Source organism: Pelophylax lessonae, assembly GCF_965119305.1.
Source record: "Pelophylax lessonae genome assembly, chromosome: 13".
Taxonomy (NCBI): domain Eukaryota; kingdom Metazoa; phylum Chordata; class Amphibia; order Anura; family Ranidae; genus Pelophylax; species Pelophylax lessonae.
Window position 1 is genome coordinate 182797361 of NC_138780.1, and position 24330 is coordinate 182821690.

At 46.3% G+C, this 24330-nt stretch overlaps 1 protein-coding gene across 1 annotated transcript in view; it reads right to left on the reverse strand.

The window, feature by feature from the left end:
- Nucleotides 1-1622: 1622 nt before the first annotated feature.
- LOC309569452 (phospholipase B1, membrane-associated-like) overlaps nt 1623-24330 on the reverse strand; it is a gene marked incomplete at its 5' end in the record, with an annotated part of 67266 nt that continues 44558 nt past the window's right edge. Inside the window, 9 exons of the mRNA XM_082275291.1 lie at nt 1623-1995; nt 9008-9079; nt 9170-9265; nt 9402-9509; nt 13523-13604; nt 15058-15149; nt 18314-18379; nt 21619-21699; nt 21866-21917. Coding sequence (XP_082131417.1) covers nt 1903-1995; nt 9008-9079; nt 9170-9265; nt 9402-9509; nt 13523-13604; nt 15058-15149; nt 18314-18379; nt 21619-21699; nt 21866-21917 — 742 coding nt within the window. The 3' untranslated portion in view covers nt 1623-1902. The remainder of the gene's footprint in view (nt 1996-9007; nt 9080-9169; nt 9266-9401; nt 9510-13522; nt 13605-15057; nt 15150-18313; nt 18380-21618; nt 21700-21865; nt 21918-24330) is intronic.

Here is a 24330-nt window from a genome sequence, read left to right on the forward strand (position 1 = left end):
AGGAGGCAGCCGCCATCCTCCTTCTGGGACTTTGCTTCCCGCCAAAAAGACCTCTACCTCATGTGCCCGTGGCTTTTTATACCCTGCCCCATAATGCACGAGACCAACTGTCTGTTCCAATCCCTGGGGCAATAGCAAAAGCCTTTGTGTCATTGGTTAGGTTTCCTCCAGCATCCTATGTGCCTCCCCATTCCCAATGGCAGCATTACTCTCAGCAGAAGAGGCATTCTTATTGGTCAGCACCATCATATGGACGGCACTGGCCAATCAGATTCCGTCTAGCCCGTCCTGTCAACATGCGGACAGACCCCTCAGTGCTGGTGACACACACCACAACCAGTGGTTAGGACATGCGGCCCGGCGGACAGGTGTCACCCTTCTGTTGGGTGTCACCCTGGTTGCGGTCTGCACCCCCCACACCCCCCGAGCAACACCACTGCTGGCAGGGACTATTTTCGTTCGGGAGCAGACTGTTTTTTTTCGTGAGGGGGAGCCTTTTGCTGCCCCCCTGCAAAGTGCCATCCTAGGCTTAGGCCAAGATACAGCATTGCGTACTGACAGAACAGCAGTCTGCCTTGTTTACATAGGCAGCCCGCCGTTCTGCTTCTGTCCCAAATGATCAGCATGTCCCGGCGGACATCGAGTCCGTCGGACCCGCTGATTGGCTCCCACTGTGTCCAATTACAGTGGGAGCGGGTCACCAGCAGCACATGTGCGCACCCCAGACCTGGAAGTGAAGTATCACGTACTGGTACACGATCCTGTGCTGGAGAGCCGCCTTGCCACCGTAGATATAGAGTATACGGTCAGCAAGTGGTTAAAGTGACACTAAACTCTGGTTTAAAAGAAAATTGATTATATTCCAAATGTATTTTTAGGTGATGAAAGTCCCTTCTGTTGTTTTCAGCGTCCTCCAAATTTATTTTCTGCTGGTGTGATCTAAATTGCTGTTAGAGGGTGGCTACGTTCATACCACTGTGAGAGCATAGCCACCCTCTCTTGCTCGCTCCCAAAATGGATTAGGGACTACGGGATTTATAATGTGCATAGAGCAGCACACATGACCACAACTAAAGAGCACTTCTCATTCCATATAATAGGAAGTGAGAGGGGAAATGAGAGGTTCGGAAGCTGTGTTGCATTTGATATACAGTATCTCACAAAAATGAATGCACCCCTCAGATTTTTGTAAATATTTTATTCTATCTTTTCATGTGACAACACTGAAGAAATGACACTTTGCTACAATGTAAAGTAGTGAGTATACAGCTTGTATAACAGTGTAAATTTGCTGTCCCCTCAAAATAACTCAACACACAGCCATTAATGTCTAAACCGCTGGCAACAAAAGTGAGTACACCCCTAAGTGACAATGTCCAAATTGGGCCCAATTAGCCATTTTCCCTCCCCGGTGTCATGTGACTCGTTAGCGTTACAAGGTATAGCGCAAAAAAATAAAAATCGCAGAGGTGATCAAATACCACCAAAAGAAAACTCTATAATTAGCTTTGTAGCCTTTAGTAAATCAACCCCCTTAGTACCTTATGAAGGCATTCACCCCTCCTTGAATAATTCTCCCATCTTTCTGTATACCAAAGTCCCTTCGGGAATGACCGGACTCACATATTGTTCTGCACCCCCTTCCTAACCGTAAAGAAGAAGGATCTCTCTAATTATACTTATTTCTTTATTACAGATTCCTGATCTGAGAGTATGTGGGACAATTGTCCCGGATTATCTTCCACACAATAAGTAGTAGATCCAGAATAAGGTCCGATCCTGTGACTTATAATAATTATCATATATTACAGAGATTCTGTCCTCATCCTGCACCGGATCAGCTGGAGGCGCCAAGCAGGTCAATGAGAATAAGCAGACACAGGGCAGTCATCACGCGGGATCCTACGGGGACACTGGAGGCCCCATTGACGTTCTTTTCATCCTCTGTGTCTTCTCTGTGTTCTCTGGCCTCCTGGTATAGATGTATGGATGTTCCTGCAAAATATATTAAAGTGTTTTAATATTAAACATTGAGACAGAAAAAGGAAACAGAACAAATTTTGATATCTGAGCCCATCCCAAAAAATAATTAACTACTTGCCAACCAGGCGACCAGTTATACGGCGGCAGGTTCCCGCGAATCGCCGTACCTGTACGGTGGCTCGCAAAGCAATCCTGTGGGCGCGCACCCACGCCCACTTGCTAGCGGAGAAGCCGAGGCGTGAGGTCAGGGGCAGCGATTGCCGCCGGGCATCCGCGATCGCTCCCCGTGAAGAGAGAACGGCGGCCTGCAGTTGTAAACACAGCTGACCGTTGTTCTCTCTGCTATCAACACAGAGCCCCTGTGTTCCTGCCGTTTAGGATCACAGGTCTCTGTGTTGATAATACAAGCCCATCCCCCCCACAGTTAGAAAACACCCCCTAGCCTCACACTTAACCCTTTGATCGCCCCTGGGTTAACCCCTTCCTTGCCAGTGTCAGTAGTACAGTAACACTGCATATTTTTAGCACTGATTACTGTAGTAATGTCACTGGTCCCTCCAAAAGTGTAAAAAATTCCAGTTAGGGGTCCGATCTGTCCGCCGCAATGTCGCAGTCCCACTAAAAATTGCAGATCGTCACCATTACTAGTAGTCAGCCACTCCCAGGCAAATCGCTATCGGTGTGCGTTGCCCGCGTTCATGAGGTTAGGGGGCGAGCAGGCGCCGCCGGCGGCGATCTCCCGCCCCCCGCTCGTCAGCGGGGAAGCCGATGCAGTGGGCAGGTGGCTCCGATTGCCGCCTGACACCCGCGATCATTCCCCGCTGAGAGAGAAGAACGGTCGTCTGTTGTAAACACAGCTGACCGTTCTTCTCCCTGGAATGATCACAGAGCTCCTGTGATCCTTCTATATAGGATCACGTGTCTCTATGGTCATTTCAGAAGCCATGCGCCCCCCCCCCAGTTAGAATCACTCCCCTAGGCTCACATTTAATTCCTTGATCACCCATAATGTTAACCCCTTCCCTGCCAGTGTCATTATTACAGTAACAGTGCATATTTGTAGCACTGATTACTGTAGTAATGTCACTGGTCCCCCCAAAAGTGTCAAAAATGTCAGTCAGGGGTCCGATCTGTCCGCTGCAATGTTGCAGTCACGCAAAAAATCACAGATTGCCACCATTACTAGTAAAAAAAATAAAATAAAAATGACATAAATCTTTCCCGTAGTTAGTAGACGCGATAACTTTTGCGCAAGCCAATCAAAATATGCTTATTGCAATTTTTTTTTTACCAAAAATATGTAGCAGAAAACAAATTGGCCTAAAATGTTAAAAAATTGTGATTTTTTTTATTTTTTTTTAGAAGGTTTTATAGCAGAATGTGAAAAATATATATAAATTTTTTTCAAAATTGTTGCTCTTTTTTTTTGTTTATAGCGCAAAAAATAAAAATCGCACAGCTGATCAAATACCACCAAAAGAAAGCTCTATTTGTGGGAAAAAAAAGGACATCAATTTTATTTGGTTCAGCTTCGAAAGACCGCGCAATTGTCCGTTAATGTAACGCAGTGCCGAATCGCAAAATATGGCCTGGTCAGGAAGGGGGCAAATCCTTCCGGTCTTAAAGTGGTTAAGGGTTCATCCACACGTCTGTGAATAAAAGTGTGTTTCATCAATACAGCGTTTCATATTAGAAATACAAATGCAGTTCTATTGTTTTCTATGGGCAGTGCGTAAAGATCAGTAAAACTGCACTGCGTTGAAACCCAAAAAATCCAAATTGAAGAATCTGCATCTGAGGTCGGTAGTTTACACTGATATGCATGCAATGCCATTAAATGTCCACATGTGTAAATGCCTATAGGCAGCATTTAATCTTATCTTAAAAATAGCTTGCAACATACAATACCTGTAAATAAAAATCTTAGCTTGCAAAGAAATAATATTTGAGCATAAGTAGATGTGCACATTTACATACCCATACACATGTAAACGCATGCCCTTTATGAACCATACTTGTGTTTTTTAACCACTTCCTGTCCACTGTATGTATACAGTTGTGCTCATAAGTTTTTCATACTCTGGCAGAATTTATGACTTCTTGGCCATTTTTCAGAGAATATAAGTCCCCGTTCACACTAAGGCGACCTGTGAGGCGACCAGGTCGCCTCACAGGTCGCCTTCCATAGGGAAGCTGCGGACCCGTTCTAATAGGAGCGACACAAGTCGCTCCGACTTAGAAAAAGGGTCCGGAGCTTCTTTGCGGCGTCCAGGAGGCGACCGTCATAGACTTCAATGTTATGAAGTCCGTGCCAGCCGCTCCGAGGTTGCGGCGCGCTGCTCGGACCGCGACCTCGGAGGTCGCCCCTGGAAGTAACGTCGCTTGTATGTGAACGGGGCCTGAATGATAACACAAAAACTTTTCTTTCACTCATGGTCAGTGTTTCATCTGTGTTTACTCTTTTTAAATCATAATGATAACAGAAACTACCCAAATGACCCTGATCAAAAGTTTTCATACCCTGGTGATTTTGGCCTGATAACATGCACACAAGTTGACACAAAGGGGTTTGAATGGCTATTAAAGGTAACCATCCTCACCTGTGATCTGTTTGCTTGTAATTAGTGTGTGTGTATAAAAGGTCAATGAGTTTCTGAACTCCTGACAGACCCTTGCATCTTTCATCCAGTGCTGCACTGACGTTTCTGGATTCTGAGTCATGGGGAAAGCAAAAGAATTGTCAAAGGATCTGCAGGTAAGGGTATTTGAACTGTATAAAACAGGAAAGGAATATAAAAAGATATCCAAGGAATAGAGAATTGCAATCAGCAGTGTTCAAACTCTAATCAAGAAGTGGAAAATGAGGGGTTCTGTTGAAACAGAACCACGGTCAGATAGACCAACTAAAATTTCAGCCACAACTGCCAGGAAAATTGTTCGGGATGCAAAAAAAACCCCCACAAATAACTTTCAGGTGAAATACAGGACTCTCTGAAAACATGTGGTGTGGCTGCTTCAAGACGCACAATAAGGAGGCACTTGAAGAAAGATGGGCTGCATGGTCGAGTCTCCAGAAGAAAGCCATTACTATGCAAATGCCACAAAGTATACCGCTTACAATACGCCAAACAGCACAGAGACAAGCCTCAACCCTTCTGCCATAAAGTAATTTGGAGTGATGAGACCAAAATTGAGCTTTTTGGCCACAACCATAAACGCTACATTTGGAGAGGAGTCAACAAGGCCTATGATGAAAGATACACCATTCCTACTGTGAAACACGGAGGTGGATCGCTGATGTTTTAGGGATGTGTGAGCTACAAAGGCACAGGAAATTTGGTCAGAATTGATGGCAAGATGAATGCAGTATGTTATCAAAAAATGCTGGAGGAAAATTTGCATTCATCAGCCCGGAAGCTGCGCATGGGACGTACTTGGACATTCCAACATGACAATGATCCTAAACACAAGGCCAAGTCCACCTGTCATTGGCTACAGCAGAATAAAGTGAAGGTTCTGGAGTGGCCATCTCAGTCTCCTGACCTCAATATCATTGAGCCACTCTGGGGAGATCTCAAACCTGCCGTTCATGCAAGACAGCCCACGAATTTACAGGAACTGGAGGCTTTTTGCTAGGAAGAATGGGCAGCTTTACCATCTAAGAAGATAAAGAGCCTCATCCACAAATACCACAAAACACGTCAAGCTGTTATTGATGTTAAAGGGGGGAATACACTGTATTAAGAACTGGGGTATGCAAACTTTTGATCAGGGTAATTTGGGTAGTTTCTGTTGTCATTATGAGTTAAAAAGAGTAAACACAGTTGATTGATAATAAATGGCTTCAGCCAAACACTAGCCATGAATGAAAGAATGTGTGTTTGGGTTCTGTATCATGTTGGAATACTGCCCTGTGGCCCAGTCTCTGAAGGGAGGGGATCATGCTCTGCTTCAGTTTGTCACAGTACATGTTGGCATTCATGGCTCCCTCAATGAACTGTAGCTCCCCAGTGCAAAGTAGTGAGTGTACAGCTGGTATAACAGTGTAAATTTGCTTTCCCTTTAAAATAACTCAACACACAACCATTAATGTCTTAACTTGCTGGCAACAAAAGCGAGTACACCCCTAAGTGAAAATGTCCAAATTGGGCCCAAATAGACATTTTCCCTCCCCGGTGTCATGTGACCCGTTACTGTTACAAGGTCTCAGGTGTGAATGAGGAGCACGTGTATTAAATTTGGTGTTATCGCTCTCACTCTCTCATACTGGTCACTGGAAGTTCAACATGGCACCTCATGGCAAAGAACTCTCTGAGGATCTGGAAAAAAAAAAGAATTGTTGCTCTACATAAAGATGGCCTAGACTGTAAGAAGAGTGCCAAGACCCTGAAACTGAGCTGCAGCATGGTGGCCAAGACCATACAGAGGTTTAACAGGACAGGATCCACTCAGAACAGGCCTCGCCATGGTGAACCAAAGAAGTTGAATGCACGTGAGACCAAGATAAACTTATTTGGTTCAGATGGTGTCAAGCGTGTGTGGTGGCAAACAGGTGAGGAGTACAAAGACAAATGTGTCTTGCCTACAGTCAAGCATGGTGGTGGGAGTGTCATGGTCTGGGGCTGCATGAGCGCTGCCGGCACTGGAGAGCTACAGTTCATTGAGGGAACCATAAATGCCAACATGTACTGTGACATACTGCAGCAGAGCATGATCCCCTCCCTTCAGAGACTGGGCAGCAGGGCAGTATTCTAACAAAACGACCCCAAACACACCTCCAAGACGATCACTGCCTTGCTAAAGAAGCTGAGGGTAAAGGTGATGTACTGGCCAAGCATGACTCCAGACCTAAGGCCCTTTTCACACCGGAAGGTTTTTCAGCTCGTAAAACGCTCATCTCTGAAGTTTCAAAACGTCCAACAAGCAAAATCTCATTCATTTCAATGGCCCCTGTTCACATATGAGCGTTTTATCGCCTGAAGCAAAACGCCTGAAGGTCAAAAAAGTACATGAGCTTTTTTTTTTTGGAAGATTATAAGCACGTTTGTTAGATGTCAATGCCTGCCTCAAAACACCTGCAAAAAACGTCTGAAAAAATGCCTGAAAAACTGCAGAAAAAACGCTTGGAAAACGCAGAAAAAATGCCTGAAAACGATACGCTCAGGTGTGAATGGAATCTGAGGCTCTCTCAACATCTCTGCGTTTTTGGGCGATTTTCTGCTCTAAGCCTCAGCTCTAAAAATGCCCAACAAGACAAGTCCCATTAATTTCAATGGCTCCTATTCACATCTAAGCGTTCTGTAGCCTTAAGCAAAACGCCCGTCGCTCAAAAAAGTACATGAGCTTCTTTTTTGGCAGATTATGGGTGTTTTTATTCGTAGCAGTATTTCCAGCCATTTTGCTGGATATGGGTCCGCCAGGCTTACCGCTAGCAACCACAGCACAATTAGGCATTTTCTCTAAGTGTGAGCACTGAGACAAGAACCAGTCCAGTATCTTTGGGTTTTTTGGTTTATTTAGAACTTGGATGGGAGAAGGGATGAGTGGGATACTCTTCTGGCTCAGCTATGCACAAAGTTAGGGGAATTACTGAAAAATGCCTGCTGACGCTGACTTGACGCTGGCTGAGTGACTGTCAACGCCGGTTGGCGTTAATGAAGGCTGACTTGCGGTCTGATAGCACTGAGTCCTTGTAGAAGCTTCCCTTACACTTTCCTCTGAGGTAGCTATTTGAATATCTGCTGCAACGATTAACACTTCCGGGCCCGCACCGGTGCCCTCTTTACTCACACACTTCTCTTCAGGGCTTAGACTCTGGCACCCCCTTTCTAAGCCTTCACCTGGTTAGCTGGCTCCTGGATCCCTCTGACCTTCTGGAGTGGTCCCCTATCCTAGGCAGACCGTGAGGCAGTTTACAGTACTCATGACACTGCTTTCCTGGAAACTCCTGCCCCCCGCAGCTCCACTCAGTCCTCAGCACACTGGATCCCTCTCTGCAGCTCAGCTCAACCTTCTGTCCTCCAGGCTGACCGCCCAGGACACCTTTCCTTGCACTGACAGGAGGAGAGACAGCCATCACCCTCCTCCTGGGACTCTGCTTCCTGCCAAATACACCCTGTCATGTGCTCCCCTCAGACTTATACCCCCTCCCAGGATGCATTGCAGCAGATTCTGCCCTCTGGGGTGGATACAAGACCTAAAGTGCTATTGGCCAGGTTTCCTCCACTGTCCAATGAGAGCCTCATTAGACACAGTGGGAGACTCCCCAACTCAACAGGCACACTTGGAAACACATGCCAGCCTAGCTGAGTGATCAAAGCCCCCCTGATAAGCAGACAGGGCCACAATATACTTTTTCCTAGCACCTACCTAGGAGGGTGCTACATATTTTTTTTCATTGGTCACTTATCAGCCTAAAAAATGCCTGCACAAAAATGCTGCAAAAACACCTGTAAAATGCCCAAAAAAAAAAGTCTGAAAAAATAGCAACGTCTAAAGGGGAACGTAGCCTAAACCCTATTAAGCATCTGTAGGGCATCCTCAAACGGAAGGTGGAGGAGTGCAAGGTCCCTAACATCCACCAGCTCTGTGATGTCGTCATGGAGAGGAAGAGGACTCCATTGGCAACCTGTGAAGCTCTGGTGAACTCCATGTCCAAGAGGGTTAAGGCAGTGCTGGAAAGTAATGGTGGCCACACAAAATATTGACACTTTGGGTCCAATTTGGACGTTATCACTTAGGGGTGTACTCACTTTTGTTTGCCAGCGGTTTAGACATAAATGGCTGTGTGTTGAGTTATTTTGAGGGGACAGCAAATTTACACTGTTATACAAGCTGTACACTCACTACTTTACATTGTAGCTAAGTGTCATTTCTTCAGTGTTGTCACATGAAAAGATAGAATAAAATATTTACAAAAATGTGAGGGGTGTACTCACTTTTGTGAGATACTGTACATATATACTGTATATATATAAAATAATGCTCTAGTGAAATGCCCTGCGCTGCTGTACATGGGTCTTACCTTGGACGGGCACAGAGGCTCAATATTGTCTGAAAACCTTTCCAGCAGAGACTTCTTCCCCACCGGCTGCAGCTGGACCAGAAAATGACAATGTGAATGAGAAGATGAAATATTATCTGAAGTAATATACAATCTGTATATCCAGCACCTTCCATACATTACCATGTTATTCCACAGAGCCTTGGCCATCTGCTCGTGACCCTTGATGGTCAGGTGGAAACAGTCCGGAGAGATGAACGAATAGTCAATCTGACCGCTCTGTATAAGATAAAAGTGACACCTCAGTTGCACGGCCAGCAGATTCCCTGGTAGACATCACATGACATGAACACAAAGATACAACAATGAATAAAATCTACAGCAAAGCATGGTGCACCTGTAACATTTCATATACCTGGTCAATGCCCGGCTCTATATGCTGCAGAAAGGGTTGCAGAACGACAGCAAAGTCCCTCTTCCCATCAAATCTTCCCGACTTCTCTACCAGATCTTCCAACTTCTCCTGCAGAATGTTAATATTAGAAACTATATAGAATATGAATTTGTAGCACTGCCCCCTTGAGGACTGCTGGATTGTTCACTTTGGGATCCCCCTGGGTTACCGATAGCAACTGCAGCATGCACAATTTAACTCTTTACACTCTGGCTCAGTCAATGAACAGTCTAGGGCAGGGTTTTTCAAACTATGGCCCTCCAGTTGTTCAGGAACTACAATTCCCATCATGCCTAGTCATGTCTGTGAATGTCAGAGTTTTACAATGCCTCATGGGATGTGTAGTTCTGCAACACCTAGAGGGCCGTAGTTTGACGATCCCTGGTCTGGAGGATGTAGTTGTTTTTGTGGTTTTATTTAATTTAGGGATGGGAGAAGGGAAGAGTAGGATACTCTAACTTGAACTATTCACAGTAGATGAGGACTCTGTCTGAAAATGAAGCCAGGCTGCTGATTCACCTTGCCACTTAGATGAATTTAGATTTAAGTCTCTGTGTAGATGACTTGTTGGGATAATTTATCTTTGGGATACACACCCAGTACCCCCTTTCACTTCACTTGCTGACACCCATCCTCTGACTATCCTACACCTGGGTGGCCCCCCTCAGGTCTGGCTCCTAGACACGATCCCCTTTACTCACTATACTGTTTTTCGAGGGTCTCCAGTGTCTCTACCCCTCCAGTCAGCTCTCATGGATCCCTGGGTTCAGCTCCTTCCTTCTGGTCCCCAGACCGACTTCCTGTGACTGCATGCCACTGCTACAGAGGAGGAGGCAGCCGCCACCCTCCCTCCAGGACTCTGCTTACCAGCCAAAGGCCCCGAAGCACATGTGCTCCTGGTTTTTATACCACACCCCACAATGCACTAAGACAATTAGTCTGTGCCAATCACTGGGGCTGTATCAACGCCTGTGTACCCATTGGTCAGATTTCCTCCACTGTCCAATATGCCTCCCTATTGGACCAGTGTGAAACACTCTCTAGACCAGATGAATTACACACTGAGCACCATGAGCAGACCTAACTCACAGATCCTGCTCTCTGGTAAGCAGAAAGCAATATGGATTTCCCTGCTGCTCCTCTGATAGGCAGACAGAGCCAAAACTATACTCACTCTCTAGCACCTGACTCAGTCTGTACAACCTGGGTGCACGACACTTCGGAGGTGAGAGTCTCCCTGGTCTGACATATGGCACTGTAGGTCTGCACTACTGGCCCCGGCTCCAGCAGCGCTCTCCGCACTCCCCTACCTCTGCCTACAGGGATCCTCATGGGCACCAGCAACTCCTGAGTAACTCCTGTCTCCCAACTCACATACAGCTTACTGGGCCGACACTCACTCTGCACCGCCTGTAAGAGCATATCACCTCAGTGTCCACATTGACTCCGGGCCTGCAGCCTCATAGACACACCAGCTACATACCAGCCTGAGATGCTCCTTGTCCGTCCTTGGCACAACGCCAGTCTTCCAATGGGCAGTCCTACAGGACCGACTCCGGTAATTCCATCAGTTTCACAGGTTCTCCGCCAACATGTGGGATAGCCCCTGCGCTCCGGCTCATTCCGGCATCCGCCATCTTGCTCCTCCACACACGTGTCTGCTTCTCAGCTACACCCGAAGGCAGTAGAGTCTCAGCTCTCTTCCTCCGTTCGGATTGACAGTCTGTGAGCGCCAACTCCAGACTAGCTGACTTTCCGGCGGTGGCTCCTGTCAGGCAGATCTCTTCAGTGTGCGCTTTCTTGCGCGGTGCAGTAACCTCTTCACTGCTGCTCCTCTGCTCAGCCAGCACGAAGATCACTGCCTGGCAGATTGTGTTCCTCAATCCACACACATCTGCCATCTTTTTCTGTACTTGGGCCTCAGTTGCACTTCCATCTCGCCAAACCAACTGACCTCCAGCACTGTTTATGAAAATTGTCCCGCTGTCAGGCATTGCACAGCCGACACTTTTCTCCACAGCACATGTACAGTCATGACTTCCCATACTGTTTTAGAAAATTGTCCCGCTGTCATAAATTGCATGGTCAACACTTTTCTCTGCATTATATGCACAAACATCACTCTCCACACTATTTAGGAAAATTGTTCCAGTGTCATGAATTGCACGGTCAACACTTTTCTTCATAGTGCATGTACAGATATGACTCCCGACACACCGATCCCTGTGTCCCTGGTCACTACTTTCTTCAAACACAATTTCACTGATTACTGTAAAGCAGACACAGTCCTTTTGTACAATACAGTGCATCTCCTCTTCATCAACTGGCCTGCATTTTACTTGTAAGGACAGGCTGTTTCTCTGACAAAAGTCCATCCTTTGCCGTTGGCAACCATCATTGCAAACTTGACTTATCATCCCACTCTCCCTAATCCCTGAAGAGCAGACATCACTCTTTCCGCTGGCATTCCAGTACATTTCTTGAGAAAGCATGACGTTACTTTGCAAGATTTTCTGGCCATTGCCGATAGCAACTGTTGCGGTAACCCAGGAGGGCATCCCGGATGACGCACCAAAATGTAGCACTGACCTCTAGAGGACTGCTGGATTGTTCACTTTGGGATCCCCCTGGGTTACCGACAGCAATTGCAAAATGCACAATTTACAGTATGTCTTTACACTCCGGCTCAGTCAATGAACAGGCTAGAGGATGTAGATGTTTTTGTGTGTAGCAATACTCCCAAGGGAGCTGCTGAAGACGGGTTCCCCTGGGTTACCATTAGCAACAGTAGAACATTCAGACATGTTTTCAAGTCCAGTTTCTTTGGTTTTTATGTTTTATCAGGAACTTGGATAGGAGAAAGGATGAGAGGGATACTCTGACTAAACAAACTATGCACAATAAGCAGGGATGACTTAAATAAATGCTGATTGATGGTTAACGCTGAGTAACACTGAAAGTGAGCTAGTCACGGCTAGGCCGCTAGTTTTAGTTTGTCACAGAACTGTCGCAGAACTGAAGCAATTCTCTGAGGTAATCTGTACTCTGAAGCAATCTGTGCTTTGAACAATCCCAGGGCCCTTCCTAATTTTCAGGGTTCACTACACGGCACCCCCTTTACGGTAACACTCTGAGTGAGCTGGCTCCTTGATCCCCTGACTTCTCTGGAGTGGTCCCCTCTCTCAGGCAGACCCCTGGGCAGATCCCTTAGTACTCATGATACTGATTTTCCCAAAGTCCTCTGCCCAGCAGCTCCACTGGTCAGCACACTGGATCCTCTGCAACCCAGCTCCACTCCTGGTCCCTAGGCCGACCGCCTGGACCACCTTCCTCACACTGCAGGAGGAGAGACAGCCGTCCGCCTCCTCCTGGGACTCGGCTTCCCACCCAAAGACCCCCTGTGACATGCTCCCGCCCTATTTATGTCCAATCCCAGGATGCATTGCCACATGCCCTCCCACTGGGACTGCCATGAAACAGGATGTGTCACTGGCCAGATTTCCTCCACTGTCCAATGAGCTCCCTCATTGGCTACAGTGGGGACACTCCCTCAGACCCAGTGAATCACACCAAGAAACATGTGACAGGTTAAACTAACAGATCAGCTCCCCTGATAAGCAGCAAGAGCAAATAGATGCTTTTACCTAACACCTACCTAGGAGGGTGCTACATCCACCCCCCACCAAAAATGAGCCATGTCCCATTGGCTCTGGGGCAGCCGCCCCCTACAAAAATCCTGCCAAAAATCACGGAGTATCCCACTAACTTGGAAAGGGGGAAAAGGGAAAAGAAAGAACAAATGTACAAATAATTCAAGTGGAAAAATATATGCACACATCTGCTGAACAAAATATACACGTAGAGTGCATTTTTAATAAAATGCACCCCCCCGCCAAACAAATTCTGTTTGGTCAGTATTTTAAAGAATATACATATATATACAAACTGACTAACTACCTCTTAATCTAGGAGCATGACCACATACAAAAACGACAATGCTCAGTGGATCTTCTTCTATGTGGTGTTCAGGGGTTGTTTGATAATATTAGTGCGATCAGATAAAGGTATGAAGGAAAATTTACCTGGAACTGGCGATTCTGTTCTATGATCTCCAACAACTCCGTGGAATTTTCTTTTGGTTTCACCACACAGGAACAGAAGGTCCTGTGGTGAGGAACATAAATGGAATGTGATGGATGGAACATCTCCTGGCTCTCTCCTCCCCACCATACCTCTGCCTGGTCATACCATATCCCGCCATTGTCAACAGAAAGTAACGTCATAACATCATACTTCTAATATATGTGAAAACATACACATATACAGTACATTATACATATATATAATGGGTTTTTTAAAGGGTATGTAGAGCCCAAACTTTTTTTTGTGGTTTTGGATAGAGTAAGGAAAAGTTAAAGACACCATCTGGGTTTTTTTTTTTTTTTGCCATGTATGTCCTTCTGGGGCGATTTTTCATAAATTTTTCTATCTCTTAGAGACAAAACAGGATGTATGAAGAATTTCCCCAAAGTTAAAAGTGTTCCCATCTTAGTTGTCATCAGTGATGAGCTTGGGCTCGGTCAAAACCCAAAAGTGAGCTGTCATTTCCAAGCCAATCAGCTTTGGCCCAGACGTTCCCAGCTGCACATAAACAAGGGGGCAGGCATGGTCTCATGGCCATATTAGGTCGATGTCATTGATCTAGTATAGCCACATGACCATGTTGACTTACGGCTATATTAGGTCAATGTAATATGAACATATGGCCAAGGTCATTAACCCAATATGGTGACATGGCCAATGTCATTGACCTAATATGGTGGCTTTAATAATGTCACAAGCATAACCAGCATTTGTGTGCATGCAGCTTTTGGAGCAGGGAATGTCCCAGCAGGAGCTAATTGGCTTGGCAATAACAGCTTACTTCTGGCTTGCAGACCAAACCCAAGCTCATTACTAGTCATGAGAACATATGTCCCCATTGGAGGATTTTTTTCCCCTCTTGCTCTCGTGATAAATCTAAAATTGTCTCATTTCCCACCAGTACTGATGATAATGGCCACCAAAAGTCCAAAATAGGTCCAAAGTCAAAATTAAACTTGGCAGAGGGACTAACCCCTCATTGTTCTATCTACACTTAAATAGCAGTAAGTTTGTCCTTACATACACTCAGCAGCAGCTAACTAGTCCATAAGGCGTACAGGGGCGCTGCCCCCCTAGTTTGCATGCGGGACACCGGACTTAAGGTTTCTATGAGTTTTTTTTCTTTTTCAAACCACATGATTAGAGCCTGAGGCTCTAATTGGCTTGAAAAAGGTTGGGCTCGGGGCACAGTGAACCCACCCACTTGTAACACTAGGGAATTAATGTTTGCTATTGTCTTCCGGCTTCTCCTCCCGGCCAATCAGGACAAGAGGCGGATCAGGTTAGCCAGGAGGAGAAGCCGAGGAAGCTGTGGCACCGCGATTGTGGTGGGGTGAGTGCAGACCAAAAAAAATGTTTAGCACCAGCCGCCACTGCAAACACTTTAATGGTTAGGACAGATGGCAACCCTAGACAGATGGCCATGACCTGTAGTGGAATATTGGATGACAAACTAACAATGGCGGCATCTCACCTTTTCAGCATACATCCAAGGCTGTTATCATTGAGCTGACGGAGTTTGTGGATTTGGAGCAGCTGGACCACATTGACAATGGATCGCGGCAGCTGAAGAGAGAAGAATATTATGATGTAGAACAGACCCCATCCTCTGGATCATTGGGGATGGGAAAGGCTGAATATGATGGACAAGGAAAGGCATATCTATGATTATAGCACACCATGCAACTGCAGTGGGGCCTGGAGCTGGCTGGTTACACAAATGACAGCAATAGAACTCAGCAGATGATTTTGGCTAAAATTAGAATATAGAGTTTGGGGACCAGTATATGACTGCTGTGAAAGCACTTACTAATTTGTATCACTAGCGGAATTGACTTTGAAATTTGATATAGGGAGGGGGCCCACTTAAAGTAGAACTATAGGTAAAACTTTTTTTCATTTTGGATAGAGCAAGGCAGGGTTATAACCCCTGTCAGATTTTTTTTTATCGCCATCAATGTCCCATTGTGGAGACTTTCCTTGACTTCCTGTCCCATAGCCAAACAGGAAGTGAGAAAAAATCCATGCAAATTAAGGGAATTCCTTGGGGACCCCCAGGTCACCAGAACTAGTGTGCCCATTGTTAGATTTTCCCTCTATTACTTTTCTGGGGACAACCCAAAATGTGGGATTTTCTTCTACTTTCACTTTCAAAGATGGCAAACTCGACAAACAGAAAGGGTTGTATCCAGGGGTCAAGTCCTGGGGAAAAAAAAGGGTGGGAACTTACCCAACTCCCCCCCCCCCACCCCACCTCAAAAATAAAAAAGTATGTGTGTGTGTGTGTGTATACAGTACATATACCTCTTGAGGTGCGAGGGCCACTTAACAACTTGGTAACTGGTTGCGGGCCACAATGAGCAGAGCGGGTGGATGACAGGTCCGTGTCCATCCAGCATATGCAGAGCAGACATAGACACAGCCCGCTGTACTCTATGGACCCTGCGATCCGCCCAGACAGAAGGGGACAGATGCCCTGGTGTTTTTTTAAGTGGATCAGATTGGAGATAGGTGGGTGTAAACGGACACAAGTCAGTTTACATCTGCCACTCTATAGAGGTGAATGGAGGGTCTGAATGGGTTCAGCTGAAAAAACAGACAGGCGGACCTGATTGGACCGATTGTGTAAAAGGGGCATAAGGCTGCTTTCACATGGATGCACTGCAGTTTACCTGCACCTCAACTGACCTCAATCTTCACTTCTTCCTGGGGATTACTGCGGGTATTGCTGGCTGCTGCTGTCCCCCAGGTGGTTATACTGTAGCTGGTGTTTGCTGCTGTCCTCCAGGGCTGGTACTGCTGGCTAGAGATGGGCTTGATGTTCATGTGTTCGGGTGTTCATGTGTTCGGCGAAAGTTTGCCCGTCGATGAGCGCCCCATAATGCATTGCACGATTGAAGTGCATTAAGTGCTTGTGATTGGCCAAAGCATGCACCTGACCTGTATGCTTTGGCCGATCACAGCACAATGTCCTGTCAGAGCCATGATTGGCCAAAGGCAGGGTGCCTTTAGCCAATTATGGCTCAGGGGCTAAGTCCACGCCCCACACTATATAAGGCTGTTGCTTACACTGCAGCCGTGTGTAGTGTGTGATAATAGAGATTAGGCAGGTAGTTAGTGGATAGTGTGTTGAGTTAGTTTAGTGCAGTCAGTGTAGTGTTCAGGCATACTCCACTTTTAAAATGTGTAGATATGTTGTAGTCTTGGGTCCCCTCTCGGTGCTCCCCAAGTTTTGTGTCCCTGTCACTTATAGTTCGTGAGCAGTGCCATGCCAAGCTGACCAAGATTTCCCATAGACGTCAATGTTAAAGACAGTGAGCAGTGCCATGCCAAGCACCTTGTCCCCATGTTGATGGGGACAAGGGCCTCTTCCGGACAACCCTGGGCTGTGGATGTTGGGGTCTGCAGGTGGGGGGCTTATCGGAATCTGGAAGCCCCCTTTAACAAGGGGGCCCCCCAGATCCCGCCCCCTCCCCCATGTGAATGGGTATCGGGTATTGTACCCCTACCCATTCACCAAAAAAATGTAAAAAAGAAAAAAAACACATAAGATGTAAATCTATCGTCAATCAGGACGCCGGCCGACCTGAAAAATAGAAAAAATTTCAAAAAAGATTTGCCTCTTCTGAGGCATCCCGCTGTTCTTCAGCTTTGACAGCTGTTTTATAGGCAAGGGGTAGGGCCACCTGGTTACGTCACCCTGTGGCCACCTTCTGACATTGTGATTGACGATGGATTTACATCGAGGGACGGAGGAGGGTAGGCGGAGCATTAGGCTGCAGTGCCACACTTATTAGCATTGGGGGCTGTCGGGACAGTTGTATTAAGTGTGGTTGGCGGCCTGCGATCTGTCCGAATGTCCTCACCCGCCGATATTATCATACTGGCAGGTAGCAGTGTGAGTGCTTTATGTGGGTGCCATACTTATTTGCCTCCTGGACCCTGCCCTCTTGCCCAATTTGCCCCATAAGACTGGCACTATACTAAAAGTGTAGCGCAAGCCGGGGGGGACCGTTTTCTTGCGGGAGCAGGGAGGAGGCTGTTTTTTTTTTTTGTGCGGGGTGCAGCTTTTAGTGCCGCCCTAGGCCTGGGCCTTGTTGGCCTAGGCCAACATACAGCACTGCTGGTGGGTACTGTTTGCTGGTACTGCTTGTGGGTACTGATGGCTGGTACTGCTGGTGGATACTGCTAGCTGGTATTGTTGGCTTGTATTGCTGGCGGGTACTGCTGGCTTGTATTGCTGGTGGGTACTGCTAGCTGGTACTGCTGGCTGGTATTGCTGCCTTGTATTGTCACACTGCCCCCTCCTCCTGTCACACTTCCCCCCTTGGTGTCAAACTGCCTCCCCCTGCAGTCACACCAATCCCCCTGCTGCCATACTGCCTACCCTCCTGTCACACTGCCCCCTCCTCCTATCACAATGCCCCCTGTCATATTGCCCCTCTCCTGTCACAGTGCCCCCCTCCTGTCACACTGCCCCCCTCCTGTCATACTGCCCCAACTCCTGTCACACTGACCCCCCTCCTGTCATACTGCTCTCCCCTGATGCCCCCCCCCCTCCTGTCACACTCTCCCCCCCCCCCCCTTTCATATGGTCCCCCTTCCTGTCGAGGGGGGTCGGGTTTCTTGCACCGGGGCCCTGAAGGTTCTAGTTATGCCTCTGCTATGACAGATGTGTGCAGTAAAGCCTCTAGCTCATGCGGTCTCATATTTCATATGCTGTACTGTACCTCTTTCTGCATCATATCCAGAGACTCGGTCACACTGCTGATAAATGATTCTACTGAGTACAGCGTCTGCAAGATAACAATGCATGATGTTATAATCTTCTCTATGATGATCTGTCAGTATACAATATATAAGACACTGAGTATACAGTATATAACATTAACCCTTGCCGACCGCCCGCCGCATACAAACTAGGCAGCGATTGCCGCCTGCCATCCGCGATCACTCCCCGTGAAGAGAGAATGGCGGTCTGCTGTTGTAAACACAGCTGACCATTTTTCTCTCTGAAATTATCACAGAGCGCCTCTGATCCTTCTATATAGGATCACATGTCTCTGTGATAATTTATCAAGTCCCCCCCCCCCCCACAGTTAGAAAACCCTCCCCTAGGCTCACAATTAACCCTTTGATCCCCCTAGGTTAACCCCTTCTCTGCCAGTGTCATTATTACAGTAACAGTGCATATTTTAGCACTGATTACTGTAGTAATGTCTCTGGGCCTCCCAAAAGTGTCAAAAATGTCAGTTAGGGGTCCGATCTGTCCCCCGCAATGTCGCAGTCCCGCAAAAAATTGCAGCTCGCCGTCATTCCTAGTAAAAATAAATAAATAAATAAAGATGACATAAATCTTTCACCTAGTTTGTAGACGCGATAACTTTTGCGCAAACCAATTAAAATACACTAATTGGGATTTTTTTTAAATCAAAAATATGTAGCAGAATACAAATTGGCCTAAAGCAGGGGTGGGGAACCTACGGCCCGGGGGCCGTATGCGGCCCTCAAAGTCATTTGGTCCGGCCCCCCGTGCAGCTGAGTCTGTGTCTCTCAGCTGATCTGTCAGAACGGAGCCAATGCTTCCTGTATAGTTCCGGCTCCGTTCTGACGGTCTGAGTGAGTCACAGGCGGAGTGATATCAAATGCACTCCGCCTGTGACCAATACAGGAAATATCGCCTCTTCCTCCAGCGCGGCGCCGCTGCTAGCCAGCATTTCCGGCCATCAGCACACACAGCAGTACCAGCCAGAGCCAGCAGTACTCCCAGAACCAGCAGGGCCAGCCAGAACCAGCAGTATTCACAGCAGTACTAGCCAGAACCAGCAGTACCAGCCAGAACCAGCAGTACCAGCCAGAACCAGCAGTACTCACAGCAGTACCATCCAGAGCCAGCAGTACCAGCCAAAACCAGCAGTACCCACAGCGGTACCAGCCAGAACCAGTAGTACCCACAGCAGTACCAGCCAGAGCCAGCAGTACCCGCAGCAGAACCAGCAGTACCAGTCAGTCAGCAGTACCCACAGAAGGACCTACAGCACAGTACCAGCCTGTGCCAGCAGTACCCACAGCAATACCAGCCAGCAGTACCAGCCAGTAGTACCAGCCTGAGCCAGCAGTACCCACAGCACAGTACCAGCCAGCAGTACCACCCTGAGCCAGCAGTACCCACAGCAGTATCAGCCAGCAGTACCTACAGCATAGTACCAGCCTGAGCCAGTAGTACCCACAGCAGTACCAGCTAGCAGTACCCACAGCACAGTATAAGCCAGCAGTACCAGCCTGAGCCAGCTTTACCCACCAGCAGTACGAGCCAGCTGTACCCACCAGCAGTACCCACCAGCAGTTCTTTTCAAAACTTACCACCACAAAGAGTCGACTGCGCTCCAGACTGACCAATGCAAACCTGGAAAACCAGTTGTGAGTAGCAACATCATCAATACCAGCTAACATCACACACCTCACCAAAGAGAAGCAGTTGCAGCCATCACATTAGGGGTGAGTTAATTGAAATGTTTGACCAAATATAACAGGCACATTTTTAGGTTGATAATTTTGTATGGCCCCCCAAATGATTTTATAAATACCCAAATGGCCCTTGGCAGAAAAAAGGTTCCCCACCCCTGGCCTAAAGGGATGAAAAAATGTATTACATTTTTTTTTTTTGGGGAACGTTATATAGCAGAATGTAAAAAATATATATTTTTTTTCCAGAACAGTCACATTTATAGGTTTATAGCGCAAAAAATAAAAATCGCACAGGTGATCAAATTTTACCAAAATAATGCTCTATTTGTGGGAAACAAAGAACATCAATTTTATTTCAGTACAGTTTCTCACGACTGCGCAATTGTCCGTTAAAGTAATGCAGTGCCGAATCACAAAAAATGGCCTGGTCGTTAAGGGGGAAAATCCTTCCGGTCCAGAACTGGTTAAAGCAGTATTAAACCCAAAACCAACAATTTAATATATTGCAACTTACCAATCATTGGATATGGTGGCTGCATTTGTTTTCTTTTATAAGCTTTCCCCCTTACCTGGTGATCTGGCCGGTAACTCCTGTATAGGAGCGCCCCTACTGTGGATTAAGAAGCATGGGGGCACCTTTGAACAGTAGTATCGTCAGTCTGGGGGGAGGGGAGTGTTAGATGTATTAGCAGATTTAGATACACTAGCAAATATAAAGACAAGCTTCAGCCCACACTTTATAATCAGTTACAGTAAAAGTTTTCTCCTTTTAGCATAAAGGTTTTACATGGATAAATACAAGCCGATCATTGTAATCACCCCTGCCAGTGGTAAATTGTTTGTCTCAACACTGTAAGCCGAAAAAAATTGCAGGAGACCCTATTCTTTTGAAAAACAACAGACTTACTGGCCAGATCACCAGATGAAAACGGGAGAAAAAAAGTCTAGAAAAGAAAACAAATGCAGCCATCACATCTAAGAATTGGTAAGCTGCAATATAATAAATGTTTGATTTTGGGTTTAATACTGTTTTAATGCTGATCCTTGGATTATGGTGGACAGGGACAGTAACTCTCAGCAACCAATCAGAATCTATTTTTCAGTGGGTAACAGTTGAATGATACATTTGATCTATGATTCACTCTTCAGTCCCGGTTCACACTACCGCGACTTGTCAGGCGACTTGGTTGCCTGACAAGTCGCGGTCCATTCAGTGCTATGAGAACCGTTCTAATAGGAGCAACTCAAGTCGCTCCGACTTTGAAAATAGTTCCTGCACTACTTTTGACAGAAGTCAGAGTGACTTGCATTGACTTCCATTATGTGAAGTCCGTGCAAGTTGCGCCAAAGTCGCGGTGCACGGCGACTTTACTAGTCGCCCCCGAAGTCGTGTCGCCATAGTGTGAACCGACTGTTAGTTTATCGGTTTGAAATGTTTGTAACATTATTGTACAATGTATCCTCAGACAGAATGTAGCTAAGTATAAATAATCCAGGAGTGCGATGATATTAAAGTGGACCTGTCATGGAGAAATGTTACATGGTAATTCATAAGTGCTCTTCTCACCTTATTTTTACAGTAGTCGCACAGATCATTGGCGCCAATAAATATGGTGATGACTTTCCAATCCTCTCCATAGTTTATCCCCTAATGAGACAGGAAGACACTGAGAGCGGATCCAGCAGAAAAATACAATGGGGCAAACTATTGTACGGCCAATCGGTGTCACCGGGGACAGAGCCACTAACAAGCCGCACTTCACATAATCCCCCCCCCAGTATTGTCCATAGATTTATATAACACAGAATATTACCGGGAGAGTTTTCATTGTATCAATCAAATGTCTGGTCTGCTCGGGAAACTTGCTGAAATGAAAGAAAATGAAGCAGAAGTTGATAGAAACTATCTACATTAATTATGAATTCCATCATGGAGCACTAAATGGCCAAGTGATGTGACACCAAAGGACTGACATAACCGCTCTTTAAATATACATTATATTATACAGAAGTGACATCACCACTCTCTAAACATACGTTATATTATACAGAAGTGACATCACCACTCTCTAAACATACGTTATATTATACAGAAGTGACATCACTGCTATCTAAATATACGTTATATTATACAGAAGTGACATCACCACTCTCTAAATATATGTTATATTATACAGAAGTGACATCACCACTCTCTAGATGTAAATTATATTATACAGGAATGACATCACCGCTCTCCAGATATTTTATATTATACAGGAGTGACATCACCGCTCTCCAGATTTTTTACATTATACAGGGGTGACATCACCGCTCTCTAAATATACGTTATATTATACAGAAGTGACAAAGCTACATAGTTAGTCAGGTTGAAAAATGACACAAGTCTATCTAGCTCAAACAATAAAAAACAAAAAATAGTAAAGAAAACACAACCATACAATCCCATATACACAATCCTATACCAGAGGATCCAAAGGAAGGCGAAAAACCCCAGCAAAGCATGATCCAATTTGCTACAGCAGGGGAAAAAATTCCTTCCTGATCCCCCGAGAGGCAATCGGATATTCCCTGGATCAACTTTACCTATAAATAATAGTACCGTTTATATTATGTACACCCAGGAAAGAATCCAGGCCTTTTTAAAGCAATCTACTGAGCTGGCCAGAACCACCTCTGGAGGGAGTATAATCCACATGTAGCACCCTCCTAGATAGGTGCTAGAAAGGAGAGTAGTTTGCTCTGCCTGCTTAACAGGGGAGTAGCAGATAAAATATAGTCTGCTCCATCTGCTTAACAGGGGAGTCTGATCAATAGATAATAGCTTAACCTTTCTTCTTTCTCCTTTTCAGGATGTCTAAAATTACTATAGATAGTTAGTAAGGATGCTGTGTTTAACCACTTGAGCAAAGTGTGCTTGGTGTATCATACTTGTACAAACAAAATGCCTATATTTATCTATGTACTGTAATTTATTCTTGTACATTTGTTTTTCCTTTTCCCCCCTCTCCAGGTTTGTGAGATACTCCTGAAAGTTTTTTCCAGTAGGGACTTTTTGCCCCAGAGCCAATGGGGACATGGCTCATTTTGGTAGGGGGTGGATGTAGCACCCTCCTAGATAGGTGCTAGGAAGGAGAGTAGTTTGCTCTGCCTGCTTAACAAGGGAGTAGCAGATAAAATATAGTCTGCTCCATCTGCTTAACAGGGGAGCCTGATCAATAGTTATGCCTGTTGCATTTGTCCATCTGTGATTCATCTGGGCTGAGGGGAGTGTCCCCACTGTATCCAATAGGGGAGCATGTTGGACAGTGGAGGAAACCCAGCCAGTGACACACAGGCTTTTGTAACTATCCCAGTGGATTGGCACAAACAGTGGTGCATCCTGGGATATGTTAGCCAAGGGCACATGTGACAGGGTGTCTTTGGGCAAGAAGCCAGGTCCCAGGAGGAGGGTGAAGGCTGTCTCTCCTCCTGTCTGTATGGAAGGTGGTCACAGGCGGTTGGCCAAGTGAACCAGAAGTGTGGTGCTGAGCCAGGAGGTCCAGTGGATGCTGACAAGCGGAGCTGAAGGCAGAGCAATCTTGGGAAAAACAGTGTCCGTGAGTACCAGGGCGCTTGCCAGGGGTCTGCCCAGGAAGGGGACCACTCCTGTGGAGAGTCAGTGGACAAGGGCTAGCATGCACAGCAAGTGAGAAAGGGGGTGCCAAGTTAGGACCCTGAAGAGAAACTAAATCAGTATCATATTCTTTATCTTCACTTCGGTGGCAAGGTGAAGCAGCGGCCTTGCCGCACACTACAGCTAGTTGTCCTCAAGATTTGTGCATAGTTCCTCACATCCCTTCTCCTATCCCAGTTCTAAATAAAACACAAAAACGAAATCCCCTGGACTGTTCAATGTCTGAGCTAAGAGTCTAAAGTGATAAGTTTCCACAGACTGTTGCTACGGGTAACCAGGGGGAATCCAGGAAGTGCAATTCTCAGCAGTCCCCTAGGGGGGAGTGCTACATTTGGGAGATCGTCCGGGATATCGCCCTGGGTTACCAGAATGGTTGCTAATGGCAACGGGCGAAGAAAATTTGTGAAAATGTAATTTTTCTCTCAAGAACTGTGTTCTAATGCTCAAGAGAAGTGTGAGGCCTGCTCTACAGGAGAAAGGGAGAGAGGGATGAAGAATCAAATGCACAACGATGGTTGCCAATGGCAACGGAAGAACCTTTGTTTGAACTGTAAATTGTCTGTTCAAGTAATGTGCTGGAGAGCGGGAGAGTTGCATCTTACT